The sequence below is a fragment of the Dysidea avara genome, chromosome 4, assembly GCF_963678975.1.
Source record: "Dysidea avara chromosome 4, odDysAvar1.4, whole genome shotgun sequence".
Classification (NCBI taxonomy): Eukaryota; Metazoa; Porifera; class Demospongiae; order Dictyoceratida; family Dysideidae; genus Dysidea; species Dysidea avara.
Genome location: NC_089275.1, coordinates 32,686,573 through 32,703,530, shown reverse-complemented (window position 1 = coordinate 32,703,530; position 16,958 = coordinate 32,686,573). Strand labels below are relative to the sequence as shown.

Below are 16,958 nucleotides of genomic sequence, written 5' to 3'. Positions count from 1 at the left end.
ACAACTGTTCGGACAAAATGTAGTAGCTGTGATGTCATGTGACCTTGCTAATCTTGGCCATGGGCAAGACATGTGGGCATCTGTGTCTATCTGTCTCCAGTATTAGTATTAACCCCGGAATTCACTTAGCTAATCTGCAATGAGGAAGGTGTGCTATTCACTTAACACTCTGTACATTTGCTGTCTATGAGCAAGTACCATGAGCCCATTCATGAAATCAGCTGAGAGTAAGTCTATGGCACTTGATTATGAAATATGCATGTAGTACAGGGTTTGGCCATTTATTTAGCTACTGTACCTGCAGGGTAGGTATTGGTATATAGTTAAACCTGTGTATTCAAGGCCTTGGGACCAACCAAAGTGTGTCAAGGTGTCTTGATGTTCTAGTGCACTGTATACCAACATGATTACACACCTTATATTCTTTACTGTATTGTAAGTGCACATACCGTAATTTGCTTTTTTTCGTTGTAAAATAATTTTCATATTGCAGCAACTTGTACGAAAATTTCTTACATGAAAATAAAGCGAATTACAGTAGTTACAGTGGAACCTGCTTAATATAGATGCTTGAAAATGAGGATACCTGCATAGACTGGTCACTTTGAATGTATCCCTTAGCTGGAAATGAGGACACCTTAGTAATCCTTAGACATTTAGTTGATCTCAAAATGTCCTGAATATGTAGGTTTCATATATGTGTGACCGGATTTTACAAAACCAATCTAAATCGCATATCAGAAAAAATCAAACTAACACCACCAGTGAATAGCTACACTGCCAGTCTGTTGGTTTTGACTCTCAACATTACACAAACCATATACTTGAGACCAGTTTTAACAGATGTCTTTTCTGGGTGGTATGGCAAGCTTGAATGGTGGCTTTTGGCCTTGTGATGGATCTGGCTTCATGAGAATTAGTGATGCACAAGTGGATAGACTCATATGGTTGGACAAACAGTATTTTTGTTGCTATATGGAGCCAGCACAGCCTTGTAATTTCGTGTCTGGGCTTCATTTGTGCTATACCTCCATTTTGAAGTCTAACCTCTTTCCCACCACTCCACTCCCTGCCTCCCAATTGTTTGTGAGCACTTGTGATACTATTTCGCTCAGCCAACTGCTCAGATTTTATCTTATTTGGCATTAACATAACTGAACAGCGTATGTCACTGGATTTAGTTTCAAGATAAATGGTTATAAAGTTTTGAAGCCATTATAATTTGCCAAGCATGCATGTGAAATTTACACAAGAGATGCATCAGTTTATTAACTTTCAGACTACTTCTAGTACTTGTAGCTGCTAGTAGAGTTTCCCAGAAGATGGTTCCCCAGGGAACTGAGGCGCCACTGTACTTAACTTTAATTTGTCATGCATTATTTTTGACTAATTAATGTTAATATAATAGAAACTAATAAAACACTTACTTTGCTAGCATTATTTCAAAGGAGTAAAAGGCATATGTAACTACTTGTTGGACTATTTAAGTAATTGTCACTTTTCAGTGTGTAATCTTATATTGTAGCCATATTTGATGAGGGAATTCGAAATGCTTAAATATTGCATAAGAGAATAAGCCAAGTACAAAAATTTTAAGATGGAAAATTTGACAAACAAATTGTCAAAAATTTCTCCCATTACATGTTTGCACTATATAGTACTATGCATATAACAAAAGTGGATCAGACACACACTGTATTCCACTGAATGTAAAAACACAATATTTACAGAGCAATATTGTATTGCAAAAGTAATGTTGGATTTACAACTTATTTATAAACCATTTGTAAGTTATAATAAAATGTATTCACGTTGGATGGATCAGGTGGTGATGATGATGCAAGTGTTCTACCAAGAGATGAAGCAGCAACTCCGTATAGTTTAATATCTTCATCACTGATTTGTAGTAGTTCCTCATCAGGTTTGTTGAGGTATTTGGTGATCAATATAAATGCTGGTCTGCTCTTTGGATCAGGATGCCTATATATACACCATATATGTGTTTTAAAATATGCATACATATGTGATTGGGCTTGCAAAAATAGTGCATGTGGGCCCAAACTAGACCCTGTCACATAACAGGTTATATCTTGACACTAGGATAGAATATCTGGGTTCTGAAACCTGTATAATAAAGCCAACTAAATGTTTAATGATTGTTGAAAATAATTTGGCTATATAGCGTGATGACAAAAAGTTATTAATCATTAAAGTTTGAAAAAGTGGACAAATTTTGTATGCCCATGTGCCCTGTTTTTGCAGGCCCAGTCATACTTTTTAGCTACATTCTGTAGTACATAACAGGTTCTACTGAAATTCACCTTGTGAATTTAAGCTTTAGTGTAAAATTAGTTTACACAAAAAAATTGGAATTTTCAACTAGAGTAGGGACCATAACACATTGATAAAAAGTACTGAAACAAGCTGGAGTAGTGCACAATATTAAATCACAGTAAAACAATAAGTGTTATATCCCTACGAATTCAATGAATGAAAATTATGTTATTCTTATACACTTAGAAAACTACTACCCATGATTGCGCAATTAGAGACAAGTGGCTCTGGTAGAGATGAGTCTATTTTGCTTATTTCACCTGTGTATTTTCTCACTTACAATGCCCAATATTTTACTCAAATTGTATCTACTGTATTGTCTCAAATTATTGTCTCAAATTATTGTCTGAGCATTTATATCTTTCAAGCAACTTTTTACCTCAACAACTAAATGACACTGGAGACTACACAAGACCGTCAATCACGTATTCCTTAGAATCAATGTCATTCCTCCTAGATGTACTCTTCTTGATGTATCAAGACACACGATAGTGTGTCGTGCGGCCCAAGAAGCCGGCGTGCCACCCGTGAGTATATTAACAGGAAGAAAGAAAACGCAATTTTCACACTTATGTAGCTCTGTGACCTCTTATCCGATTGGAACCAAATTTGCTAGAGAGGTGCCGGCCAGCAAGGGGAGTCTACACACCAAATTTGAAGAAACTCGCTCCAGCCATTTCCAAGATACGAGCGAACAAAATTTCGTTTTAATTTCTTCGTTTTTTTCTTCTACTTCTTCATTTCGCACACTTCGCAAAATTCGCCATAAAACACGAATGCGTGCTAGGATTGGGCTGAAAGTTGGCACACTTAAAGGGCGCATTAAGGCGGATCTTTGTACCAACTTTGGTAGGAATCCGATGAACATTCACGGAGTTTTGACTGATTATTTGCGTAAAATAAGGTCGAAGGTCTGTCACGCCTACAGGGTAAACTCCTTTGAGGAATCAGTTGAAAATTGCTATGTAGATGGAGCAACCATCGTAGGAGTGCCTTTTTGTGGTTTGAAAGGAATCGGGATAAAGACCACGGAGATATGACACAAAACCCAACCTGTGTCAAAATTACGCGATCGATTTTTATGAATAAAAATACTATTAGTTTTCGTGTCTATCAGGCAATCCGCTTAGAGCAATGAGCTGAAAATCAGTATGTAGCTGGAATAATCATCATAGAAAGTCCTTGCAGTAGTACAGAAGAATCGGATTACAAACCACTGAGTTATGATTCGAAACGCAACTACGTGTAGCAAATGCGAGATCGAGATACTCTAATAGAACAGTCACCCTAATAAAGCATTCAGCTGCATTTATAATTTACTCAATTATATTACATTGTAAGTTATTCTGTAGGGAATTCAGCTACAAATAAGTCACCCTGTAGTCAGATCAGCCAGAAGAAGGTACCTAATAGAGAGTTCAGCTACAAAGAAACCATCATGTAGAGAGTTCAGCTCAAACAAATTGCCCTGTAGAGAGATCAGCTAGAAGAAGTTACCTTGTAGAGAGTTCAGTTACAAAGAAACAATCATGCAAAGAGTTCAGCTGCAAACAAATCACCCAGTAGAAAGTTCCACTATGAACAGATCACACTGTAGAGAGTTCAGTTAGAAACAAGTCATCTTGTAGAGAGATCAGCTAGAAGAAATCACCTTGTAGAGAGTTCAGCTACAAAGAAACCACCATGTAAGAGAGTTCAGCTGCAAACAAATAACCTGTAGAGACTTCAGCTAGGAACAAGTCACCCTGTACAGAGATCAGCTAGAAACAAGTCACCCTGTAGAGAATTCAGCTACAAACAAATCACCCTGTAGAAAGATCAGCTAGAAGAAGTTACCTTGTAGAGAGTTCAGCTACAAAGAAATGACCATGTAGAGAGTTAAGCTGCAAACAAATCACCCAGTAGAAAGTTCAGCTATGAACAGATCACCCTGTTGAGAGTTCAGTTAGGAACAAGTAATCCTGTAGAGAGATCAGCTAGAAGTATCACCTTGTAGAAAATTCAGCTACAAACAAATCACCTGTAGAGAGTTCAGCTACAAACAAATCACCCTGCAGAGAGATCAGCTAGAAGAAGTCACCTTGTAGAGAGTTCAGCTATAAAGAAACCACCATGTAGAGAGTTCAGCTGTAAACAAATCCCCTGTAGAGAGTTCAGCTAGAAACAAGTCACCCTGTAGAGAGATCAGCTAGAAACAAGTCATCCTGTAGAGAGTTCAGCTAGAAGAAGTCACATTGTAGAGAGTTCAGCTACAAAGAAACTACCATGTAGAGAGTTCAGCTGCAAACAAATCACCCTGTAGAGAACTCAGCTACGAACAAATCGCCCTGTAGAAAGATCAGCTAGAAGAAGTTACCTTGTAGGGAGTTCAGCTACGAACAGATCACCCTGTAGAGAGTTTAGCTACAAACAAATCACCCTGTAGAGAGTTAAGTTACAAAGAAACCACCATGTAGAGAGTTCAGCTGCAAAAAAATCAATCACTCTGTAGAGAGTTCAGCTAGAAGAAGTCACCTTGTAGAGAGTTCAGCTGCAAATAAATCACTCTGTAGAGAATTCAGCTACAAAAAAATCACCCTGTAGAAAGATCAGCTAGAAGAAGTTACCTTGTAGAGAGTTCAGCTACAAAGAAACCACCATGTAGAGAGTTCAGCTGCAAACAAATCACCTGTAGAGAGTTCAGCTAGAAACAAGTCACCCTGTAGAGAGATCAGCTAGAAGAAGTCACCATGTAGAGAGTTCAGCTACAAAGAAACCGCCATGTAGATAGTTCAGCTGCAAACAAATCAGCCTGTACAGAGTTCAGATACAAACAAATCACAGATCAGCTGGAAACAAGTCACACTGTAGAGAGATCAGGTAGTATAAGTTACCTTGTAGAGAGTTCAGCTACAAAGAAACCACCATGTAGAGAGTTTAGCTGCAAACAAATCACCCAGTAGAAAGTTCAGCTATGAACAGATCACCCTGTTGAGAGTTCAGTTAGGAACAAGTCATCCTGTAGAGAGATCACCTAGAAGTATCACCTTGTAGAGAGTTCAGCTACAAACAAATCACCTGTAGAGAGTTCAGCTACAAACAAATCACCCTGTAGAGAGATCAGCTAGAAGAAGTCACCTTGTAGAGAGTTCAGCTATAAAGAAACCACCATGTAGAGAATTCAGCTGCAAACAAACACCCTGTAGAGAACTCAGCTACAAACAAATTACCCTGTAGATAGATCAGCTAGAAGAAGTTACCTTGTAGGGAGTTCAGCTACAAACAAATCACCCTGTAGAGAGTTCAGCTAAAAAGAAATCATCATGTAGAGAGTTCAGCTGCAAACAAATCATCCTGTAGAGAGTTCATGCAGCTATGAAAAGATCACACTGTAGAGAGTTCAGCTAGAAGAAGTCACCTTTTAGAGAGTTCAGCTACAAAGCAACCACCATGTAGAGAGTTCAGCTGCAAACACATCACCCTGTAGAGAATTCAGCTACAAACAAATCGTCCTGTAGAGAGACCAGCTAGAAACAAGTCACCCTGTAGACAGATCAGCTAGAAGAAGTTACCTTGTAGAGAGTTCAGCTGCAAACAAGTCACCCTGTAGAGAATTCAACTACAAACAGATAACCCTGCAGAGAGTTCAGCTAGAGTCAAGTCACCCTGTAGAGAGAATCCTGTAAAGGGTTCATCTACGTACAAGCAGATCACCCTGTAGAGATTTCAGCTACATTTCAAGTCACCCAGTAGAGAGATCAGCTGCAAATTATCCTGTGGAGATTAATTGACATGTAATAAATATATGCTCTCTTTTTATATTATGAACTCTTGATATATGCATTATATAATGATATAATTTGTACATTTACTGATAAAATCAGAATGAGTTAAAGTGTTTATAAAATCTGCTTCATCTTTTTCTTTTTCTTGTGGTAAAGAAAAATATATAGGTTAAAAAGCCCCAAAGCTGGCCATATGCCGGCTTTGGGGTATACAAATACAAAAAGAAGTGAAATCTAATCAAAAACAGCCAAGCTGTAAAAAAAGGAGTGCGGCCCTTGAAAAGGCTATGGTGAAAAAAGATGTGAAATCCAAGGTGGCGGCCAAGAAATGGCTGTGATGGTAGGTTAATGGTAAAAATTTTAATAATGACAATTCAGGTGAATTTTGTGCCAATTGACCAAGCGGCACCAAATTCACCTGAATTGTTGTTATTAAAATTTTTACCATTAACCTACCATCACAGCCATTTCTTGGCCGCCACCTTGGATTTCACATCTTTTTTCACCATAGCCTTTTCAAGGGCCGCACTCCTTTTTTTACAGCTTGGCTGTTTTTGATTAGATACATTTTTCTCAGCATAGAACTCAGATTCAACTTTGAAAGGAAGGCCAAATAATTCTATTTGCTTCATTGTTAATATCATCAATTGTGACACTGTACAGAAATGTCCTGTATTTGAGACCCACCATTTGTTCAAAATCTGGCATTTAGTTTTTATCCCTGGCAACTAAACAGGCCAAGTCATTATGCATAAAAGTATCTTATGCTCAAAAACAAGTGACAAGTGTGTCTGTTCTGTTTTCACAATGTAGTTACTATAGAGTATCCCAATCTCTAGATGCTATTCCTATAACAAGAAACTTTAAAATACTGTACCTAACTTGCTACTCCATGTGACTGCATTATTAAAATGCAAAATGTGCAAAGTTGATGTTGTTCACCATGACCCTATTACACCCCAAAATGTGCAAAATCAGTGCATCCCTAAAAGCCAGCATGATTGCTCTATTAGAGAATCTCAATGCTGGCCACAGATAGTTGATACTTTCTTGATGTGAAGTTAACAGCTATAGCTGCAATATTAAAGGCAGTTAACAAAGACAGAAATCTAAAACCTTATTTTTAGCAAAACTATGAGTAAAATCTTTTGCATAGTATTTTTTTGCTAATATGAAATTTTGCTAAAGCAAATTACAGTGCCTACATAAATTTAAGAGCATTACAACGTGATGCATTATAATAATATTATGCTATATTCATATCAATTCCTGAGGGTGTAAATATCAGGCAATTCCTGAGCATGTCCATGTAACACTTCCTAGTTAGCTGACTTCTTTCTATACACATGACTTGCTGTTTATAACTTATACTTCCAATTTTGGTTTGAGTGTGGGATGTGAGCGTGGCATGATCACTGTACTGGACCATCTGAGAATTGAGTGATTTGTACAATACTTTCGAAGCACATCTCTTGTAATGGTGTGTGGATAAATGCTAGTATGATGTAGCAGCAAAAGGTGTTCACTTAAAATTCCGCCTTCAAAAATCATTCTAGAGATGTCTTACACCAAGAAAATCACCTTTAGGGAATAATATTAGTCCATCTAACACAAAATACAGCATTAAAAACAAAAAAAACACTTACCGGTGACCGGATATAGAATTATTTTAAAAATTGCCAAAATTTGAAATTTCATCTGCCTCACTTGCTCCCTCACTCACTCACTCACTCACTCACTGACCACAGTTGCAAGCCTAGAGGCCAAACAAAGCAGCGCACTGCCACCATTTTACACCACAATAATAAACTCACTAGTGGGATGTACCTTTTGGGGTTCCAACCTCTTGCCTTGTTGTTTCTTTTATCTTCAATCAGGCTGCTTGTCTTCTTCTTCATCCAATGAAATCATATCAAGGCATTCATGTTCTGTATCAACACTTCCTTTCAACAGCATATCTAGACGTCACAGAATTATTTCAGAGCTGGATTTCAGAAGTGCTTCAGTCCCTGTGCTACTATAGGTATACTTAGCTAGATATCTGCAACTTCGCGATTGGGATCCCATTGATGGGTGTGGTTTGCAACCACACCCATCAAATAAAGATCTAAGTGGACTAATGGTGATAGAGTGCAGAGACCACACCTCTTAACAATCTAACTATTTACTTAATAATGAACAAGATGACTTCACCCGTTATTGGTCTAGCTCATCCCTTGGTTGACTCGAGATCCCTTGGTTGCTTGTCTTCTTCTTCATCCAATGAAATCATATCAAGGCATTCATGTTCTGTATCAACACTTCCTTTCAACAGCATATCTAGACGTCACAGAATTATTTCAGAGCTGGATTTCAGAAGTGCTTCAGTCCCTGTGCTACTATAGGTATACTTAGCTAGATATCTGCAACTTCGCGATTGGGATCCCATTGATGGGTGTGGTTTGCAACCACACCCATCAAATAAAGATCTAAGTGGACTAATGGTGATAGAGTGCAGAGACCACACCTCTTAACAATCTAACTATTTACTTAATAATGAACAAGATGACTTCACCCGTTATTGGTCTAGCTCATCCCTTGGTTGACTCGAGATACTCTAATAGAACAGTCACTCTAATACAACGGTCATGTATGACATTCTAATAGAACAGTCACAAGTGACACTGTAACTACGTAGCTGTGCTACAACAAAAAACTGAACAAACTAGTATTTAAAAAAGTGTTAATTTAAAAATGAAGTAGCTAGGGATCTTTGCACTAAAAAGTAGTGAAACAAGAGATGAATGATGGTATTCCAGCATGGTTAGGTGGGAAAGTCCTTACTTTGGCACATTAGCTATAATTTTGTTTAAAGCCAAAGTAGGGACTTTCCCACTGAGCTATGCTGTAATACCATCATTCATCTCTTGTTTCACTACTTTTTATTGTATAATTCCCTACTTCGTTAATTTTTAAAATTAACAATTTTTAAAATACTAGGATTTAATAAAATATGAAATGTGTTTTTAGTGAATGGCAAGTTATGCAATGTGTTTGGTAGACTAAAAAAGTATTGGCATTTTTCTAACTACATTCCAATAAAGTTGTAGCATTGCAAAGAATGCTCCTTATGGGAAATATAATATCCCAACTTGGTAGTTGTAACATGGAAAACAATGCACTTATTACATGAGTATTGTACAATGAAAGTTGCCTCAGGTCTCATCTTGAAATGTTCCATTGCTTTTAAACAGCTCCTAGTTCAGCTACATGTTTGACACTTAGTGTTTTAGACACAGTAATCATTGGTTGATTGCATCAATTGTGGTTGTACACATAACACAGATGTTTTAACGCTATAACTGAATGGTTACACTATTGCTAGCTGTGTAGTACATCACTTTACTTGCAAGTGTAGCAGCAGTACAACTTACCAACATCGAATCATTAACTTGTACATTAACTTGGGACACCCTGATGGTGGTGGAAGTCTGTAACCACTATTGATCAGTGTCAAGACCTACAGATAATATGAGTTTGATGCAAATATTCAAGAATCTTTCGCACCTCTCTAACAGGAGTTTCCTCAAAAGGCTTACACCCCAAACTCCACATCTCATAGAGGACACAACCGAAGCTCCAAACATCACTGAAAGTGGAGTACTTCTTATACTGGAGGGCCTGTGAATACAGTACAATTACTATACTACAACTTGATTACAAAATAACACACTTCTGGAGCTGTCCATTTAACAGGGATCTTTCCTCCAGATGTGATGTAGTATTTGTCATCATCCAAATCTCTTGACATTCCAAAATCAGCAATCTGCAGAGAACAATTATAGTTAGCTACTACAGTGCTATAGTTACTTTGCATAGTGAAATTCCAGTACACATATAGATGAACTGCATGCTAATATGTGACTGGGCAATTAAAAACTTGTTATATGGACAACAGATTACATATGTAGTAAAATTTCATGTCTCATTACATTCAAACTATCATGATTAAGCATCAAGATGCAGGTTTTCAGCATATTTCAAAACTCATTAAAATGATTCCTTAAAGCACAGCTGTGCATGTACAGCACAAGGGGGCACGTTGAGATACTAATACAGCATGAGGCAATAGGAATAGTGTCTCCCTCAATGCATTTACATCGAGAAACGTTGTCAGTTTTGACCATCATTAAGTTTCCATACCTAGTTGTAAAACAAAATAGTTAGCATTAGTTGAGGTACCTAGTTTAAGTGATTTACTATGTCATTTATTTGATCAATCATACTGACAGTGGGGCAGGTTTTGTAATTGTACATGTAATATTCTTTTAATAAATCTGCCCAACTAACATTAACTGTACTGTTCCTGCTTTTCAGTGCTGTAAGGAAGATACAGTAAATTGGCACTTTGATCCTCCCAACAAGTTATAGATTAAAGATATTTCAATCTGGTACATGTCATTGAATAGCTGATATGTGTAATTATTGAGGTGTATTTGTGTGTGTAGCTTTTCTTAGCCTATTATTAAACAATTATTATGTACCTTGCAGACATTTTCTTCAGTCAACAAAACATTCCTAGCTGCTAAGTCACGATGTACAAATCCTTTGTTAGCAAGGTAGTTCATTCCTGCTGCAATCTCTCTGGCAAACTTTAGTAGGAGTGGAGGTACTGTGTTTGGGACTTCCTCACCTTCTAACACACTAATGCAACAAATGAACGTATGAGTATAATATTGCATAACAACTTTATTCTGGCCATTGAATTAGAAAAAGAACAGATTATCATTAAAAAGTAAAAATTCCATAAAAAAAAGCACAACTTACTCAGGTTGTAGAGAGATTAAATATCCTCGAAGATCTCCTTTCTTAGCAAACTCCAGTACAATCATTGCAGGATCTGTTGTGACCATTCCATACATTCTAATAACATTGTCATGAATAAACTGTGCCATTAAAGCTGCTTCTTGAAAGAATTTTATTTTATCTTTATCAGAAGATTCTTGGTTAAGAGACTTAACAGCAACTTCTTTTGAAGTGCCCTGATCTGTCCATGTTGCTAAGGTAACTATGCCAAATTCTCCATATCCCAACTCCTTTATTGTACTATACGATAAAATAATAACAGATATGATAAATATTTATGCTAAAACATATGGCTGGTTTCACTATACTGCAATGTAAGAGTATCTAATTCTGTAACATGAAGTCAATATGCTTTGAAGCAGTCTATTATGCTTTTGAGCAAGGCTCAAAAAATGCCTAATATGCTCAAACCATAATAAACAAGATGAGGAGACTGTTTTATTAGTATTTCCTGATTGTTGTATTAGAGTAAGTGATGCTCTATTAAAGTAACTTAATATGTTTTTATAGTTGTAAATAATCATCCAAATGCAAGAAACAGTAAGTAGAGGAATTTTAAGTTGGATTAGGGATTAAAGAAAAAGTAGTGAAACAAGGAAGGTTGCCTATACCTACAGATATACTAGTGGACATTTAATCCCTAAACTTCAGTCTTTAACCATAATTGAATTAGGGATTAAATGTCCACTAGTATATCTCAGTTATAGGCAACCTTCCTTGTTTCACCACTTTTTAGCTATTCCCTTGTACTACTTTTTTTCTTTAATCCCTAATCCAACTTAACTTGTTTGCTTAATTTTTACAATTACGACAAATGAACAGCACTAAAAGAAAAAAAAATGGCAAGTAATTGTGTCAGAACACACACCCCATCAATCAATTATGTAATGGAAATTGAAAGGGAGATCAACGTTATGCTTTGTTTTCAGCTATGTTTCACCTGTTACACAGTGTTGCAAACAAACAGTACAAGAAGCGTCTCTGTGATCAATCCAGTTGCTACGGAATATACAGGTGATAAGCAGAGAGAGAACCATCATTATGGAAACATATAAATACTTTACAATATTTAAGATGAGACCTCAATCTCGTGTGACCACAACCAGGCTCCACAAGGAGATCTGTGTGGGCATGGCAAAATCAGGAAAAAAAGTAAACTAAAAATTTGATACATTATTACATAAACTAAGGTGTCAATTCCCTGGCCAAGGAAATTTTTGTGAGCAGGATATGCATGTATTAGCTGCACTGTCAAGAGTTTGTTGAATGGAAGATTTGATGGTAACAGACTGCTGAATGAAATCAGAAAAGCTTTTGAGTACATAATACCTAATATAGCCACAGGGAAGCCGTATAATGATGTTGCAATTTGACACCTTGCATTGTTAGCAAAAAGAACTGGAACACAAAGGAGGACAAAGGCAAGTCCATGATGTACGTATGTATTAGCAAGTCCATGATGTTTGTTTCTCGGGCCTGACCGACCCTATATAGTTTTTATTTATGTTAATCATGTGATCACCTTACAAACAGTGAAAATGCCATAGTCCCCATGGAGTGGTAATACTCAATATCTAACCATATAGCTGCCTACTCACAAGCGATACAGCAATCATGATGTAGCTTAGCCACCGATTGACTTGCAAAATCACTCTTCAGCTGGCAAAAATTACTATTTTATTTTAATTTGACTGATCTACCAACCCTATACTTGGCTGAATTTGGCCTGAGAAACAACAGATTTACTTGAAGTGGCCTTGGCAAAAAGGCACAAAGTGACGTCGAACAGTGAACAAATCAAGCCCCTATCCATTGTATCAGTCAGTCATCAACACAAAATTCTGTTAACTAGAATTTGTAAAAAAAAATTTCACAGAAATTTTTTGGAAGGGTTTAGGTTGGTCTGCAGATGATTTTGGGCTTGGCTGTGCCTAGCCAATGATGCTAAGCTGTCATGAAGGGAAATTGAGGCTAGTTTTAGGGTGATATTATTGGCTGGAAAAGCCCAGTTCCTAATATACAGTAAATATAATTATCATTTTTGGGGTATGTAATGTTAATGAAACTTTTGGTAAAGAATGAAAACTTATCTGATTGCCTCTGTCATGGCTCTAGGATTATGCATAATGTAGATGTCACTGATACTCTCAGTAATGTAATTTCGTATGCACAAACTAAGATATACATAAGCATGCTTTTACTTTTATCTACCATCCAAAATCTGCCAGAAAGACACATAAGCTAGTATCAAAAACAATCCAGTGACTATGCCACAGTGAATAGAATAATAATGTAAGTAGATGCAAATCAAAATCCAAGAAAAATTGAATGTGAATGTGTGCTAAGTAGGTATGACTATACATGCTGCATCATACATACGTACCAAATTCCTTGTGGTGATATTTTCTTGACCATAGTTTCTTTGATTTGAGCAACTAATAACTTCATGCTAGCAGCAGGCTGCACAAATGAGTCAGAACGTCTGTCAAGATGACCACTTGTCTTTGTTTCCAGTTGATTTGGCCTTTTCACCGAACCATCAAGTGGTTCAGAGTAGTTGCCATTAACAGATGGTGTTAGTTTAGGTTCATCATCAAACAGTGGTTCAGTATAGTCATTTGGAACAGATAGGGAAAGTGAAGTATTCCTAAATGTTTCTATTGGCTTTTCATAATCACTGATTGGTGATGGGTTTATTATACCATCATCATCCTTTGGCTAATTAGGAGAACAATTACACACAAATAAACTAGGCCATTAGACATTGTATACTATAAGCCATATTTATTCATTTATTTATTTATTAAGGCTTTACAGCACAAGTGCTGAAGGTCTGTAGGACACCTGATCCTACAGCCTGTTTAAAGTTATTACATAAAGTGTGTTTGAAAAGGTGGAGAAAGGAGAAAAAATCCATGACTGGACCTGGGCAGCCTCGAACCTGTACCCATACAATTAACGCTCAAACGCTTACAGGAGTCTGCCAGGCAGTCAGGATGTTTTCTCCTTGTCAATTTCAAGTATACATATTCATAGGAACTCTAGAGAGTGACTTATTAAGCTTTGATTGCATATGTACATATCTCTAATAATAATTATTACACAAACTCACATAGTCATCATCAGTGTATCGAAAATTTGGATTGTTTGCTTCAAAGATGTGATTGTTCATAACTAAAGTAAATACGAACAACCATATTTTTCATTAAAATTTATGTAGACAACATTTATTCACCTGTACTAATTTTAAATTTCTGTCTTCTTTTTCTGATTACAAAAACAGCACAAACACCAATAAGAGAGAATAGCAAAACAAACAGTGCAACGACCAACACTCCAACAATGATACCAGTTGTATTGTTATTACTGCTAGTATCAGTGGTAGCATTAAGCCTGTCTGTTATGCTTGGAGTAATAATACTGCTAGTTGATGAGGCATTATTACTTGACATAACCATAGTCATTCTGCTACTACGTATACCAGCTGTATCTGTGGTAGTAATGAGTGTGGCTGTTGTACTTGAAGTAACAATACTGCTAGTTGATGAGGCATTGCTGCTTGACATGGTCATGGTCATTCTGCTACTATCAGCTGTATCTGGGGTAGTAAGCATAGCTGCATCTGTGGTAGTAACCATGGCTGTTGTACTTGAAGTAATAATACTACTAGTTGATGAGACATTATTGCTTGATATAGCCATGGTCATTCTGCTACTATCAGCTGCATCTGTGGTAGTAAGCATAGCTGCATCTGTGGTAGTAACCATGGCTGTTGTACTTGAAGTAACAATACTGCTAGTTGATGAGGCATTATTGCTTGACATAGCCATGGTCATTCTGCTACTATCAGCTGCATCTGTGGTAGTAAGCATAGCTGCATCTGTGGTAGTAATCATGGCTGTTGTACTTGAAGTAATAATATTGCTAGTTGATGAGAGATCATTGCTTGATCCAATGATGGTCATTGTGGATGTAAAAACATTCCCTGATTCAACCACAGTAGTTGTAGAGCTGTGAAAATCTGTAGTAGGTATCATAACAACTGTACTATTAGTTGTTAGGCTACTAGTAGAAATATGAACACTGCTTGAAGTCTCATTTGCACCTATGTATTACACATGCAGTGTATCTGTTAGTAGTAAATGCTAAACACGTATTCATACCTTCTTGACATATGACTTCTGTGTTACTCCAACTTCCATCACTCTGACATGTCCTAGTGTCACCACCAGTTAGCTCATAACCAGTGTTACATGTGAAACTACAAGTGTCTTCATAGGAAAGAACTTCATCGTCTCCCAGTGAACAGTTGACCATTCCATTAGGTAGCACAAGTGGTGGACAAGTAACTGTAAATATGACATAGAATTAGGTACGTAACAGGTACTGTATCTGTGGGATTTGTATTTGATTTGTAAGCATGATGCCAGAAGTATGTATAGAGCAACTAAATAGTTGATTGTTTTGTCACACAGGTATTACAGAGGAAGTTCATGATGCGGAGAGGGGGTGTTACAAAGGTACAGCGTACAGAAATATTCTTGGTGCAATGTGATGAGCTTGTTCATACTGTTCTGAGATACATATTAATATATGACACTTATAAGTTCTCTTTATCATCAATTACATGTTTTCCTGATGGTAGTGCAGGTCTCAGTATGGTAGATTAACCATTAACATTCAATATCTGTGCTGGGCTATGTATATGCTGATCAGCTAGAAACAACATCATGAGATTAAGGCACAAGGCCCATGCCACACTGTGGGTATATTGCCAGGAAGAAAGAACATGCAATTTTTATGCATCTATTTACTTGTATACATACTATAGCTTCATGGTCCCTTCTTTAAAGCATACTGTTTTTGAATTATAGCTGTCTGCTATGTACAGCAGGCTGCACTCCAAATTTGATCAAACTTTCTCCAGCAATTCTCGAGATATGGGTAGCCCATACTTAAGTGTTTTTTTTTTAAATTTTTTTAACAGGGACTTCTAATTAATTTCTCCTTTCTTTTGCACACTTTAATAAAATGCTATACAGTTAACACAAATCCTTTTCTTGGTTGCCTTGAAATTTGGCACACACAGAAGTTGCTTGATGCACTAAGTTTGACACTAATCTCATTTAATAGTAAAAATGTATATTTTCATTGACCTACAAATGGAAATGCTAGTATGCATTCTATTAACAGTCCAACAATTTGCACTTTATTGAGTGGTAAAACAAAATTAACAAATAGTCAAATATAATGTGCAATACAGTACAAATGCAACTTCTGGCTAACACTTTGTCTGTAGGTAAATAGAAATGTAAACTCCGAAGCATATATAGTGAAAAACAAAAATATGAAATCCAGTTAAATCAGCAAAGCTGTAAAAAGGGTGCGGCCTTTGAATGTCTTGGTGAAAAGTTATGCAAATAAAGTAGTGACCAAGAATTGGCTGTAATGAAGCCAATAAATTTTAATAATGACTTAGCATTATTATAATTGATTAACATTAACATCATTGTAGCCATGTCTTTGCTTCCACCTTGATTTCACAAGTTTTGAACCCAACTTTTTGGGGGGCACACCATTTTTTCAATTTGGCTGTTTTGCTCGCAGCCGTGGTATTATCTTTATGTTACATATCACACTCACGTGAAAGAACTATAGAGCACACGCCCTGTTTCTTGATACATATCATAGTGGTTTTAATAGCATGGGCCAATAGCCCTCAGAACATTATTGCAACATCATTATGCTTTTTACACACAATGTAAGAAAAAATGCAATTGTGGGACACCTAAATTGATAGTTTTACTACATTAAGCCTACTATGGGACAGTAATTAAGTTAACATAGTTAAGTACTTATGGCTATAAGATGCTATCCTATGTAGTTGTCTTCTTTGTGTTGTTCAGTGGTCTGCTGACACATGGTGTGTAGAAATACACTATATGCATCCACGCATTGCCAAAATGATTATTTTACCGATCATTCGTCATTTTGCAACTATCAACCAGTCGAAAC

General features: G+C 36.7%; 1 protein-coding gene across 1 annotated transcript in view; it reads right to left on the bottom strand.

Moving 5' to 3' along the window:
• Window positions 1-1,653: 1,653 nt before the first annotated feature.
• The window catches only part of LOC136254708 (uncharacterized), a 37,724-nt gene continuing 22,419 nt past the window's right edge, over window positions 1,654-16,958 (bottom strand). The window contains exons 10-19 of the mRNA XM_066047445.1: window positions 15,107-15,292; window positions 14,179-15,048; window positions 14,056-14,117; window positions 13,327-13,661; window positions 10,905-11,183; window positions 10,622-10,781; window positions 9,811-9,903; window positions 9,645-9,758; window positions 9,512-9,597; window positions 1,654-1,980 (exon numbers count right to left, since the gene is read on the bottom strand). Coding sequence (XP_065903517.1) covers window positions 1,770-1,980; window positions 9,512-9,597; window positions 9,645-9,758; window positions 9,811-9,903; window positions 10,622-10,781; window positions 10,905-11,183; window positions 13,327-13,661; window positions 14,056-14,117; window positions 14,179-15,048; window positions 15,107-15,292 — 2,396 coding nt within the window. The 3' untranslated portion in view covers window positions 1,654-1,769. The remainder of the gene's footprint in view (window positions 1,981-9,511; window positions 9,598-9,644; window positions 9,759-9,810; window positions 9,904-10,621; window positions 10,782-10,904; window positions 11,184-13,326; window positions 13,662-14,055; window positions 14,118-14,178; window positions 15,049-15,106; window positions 15,293-16,958) is intronic.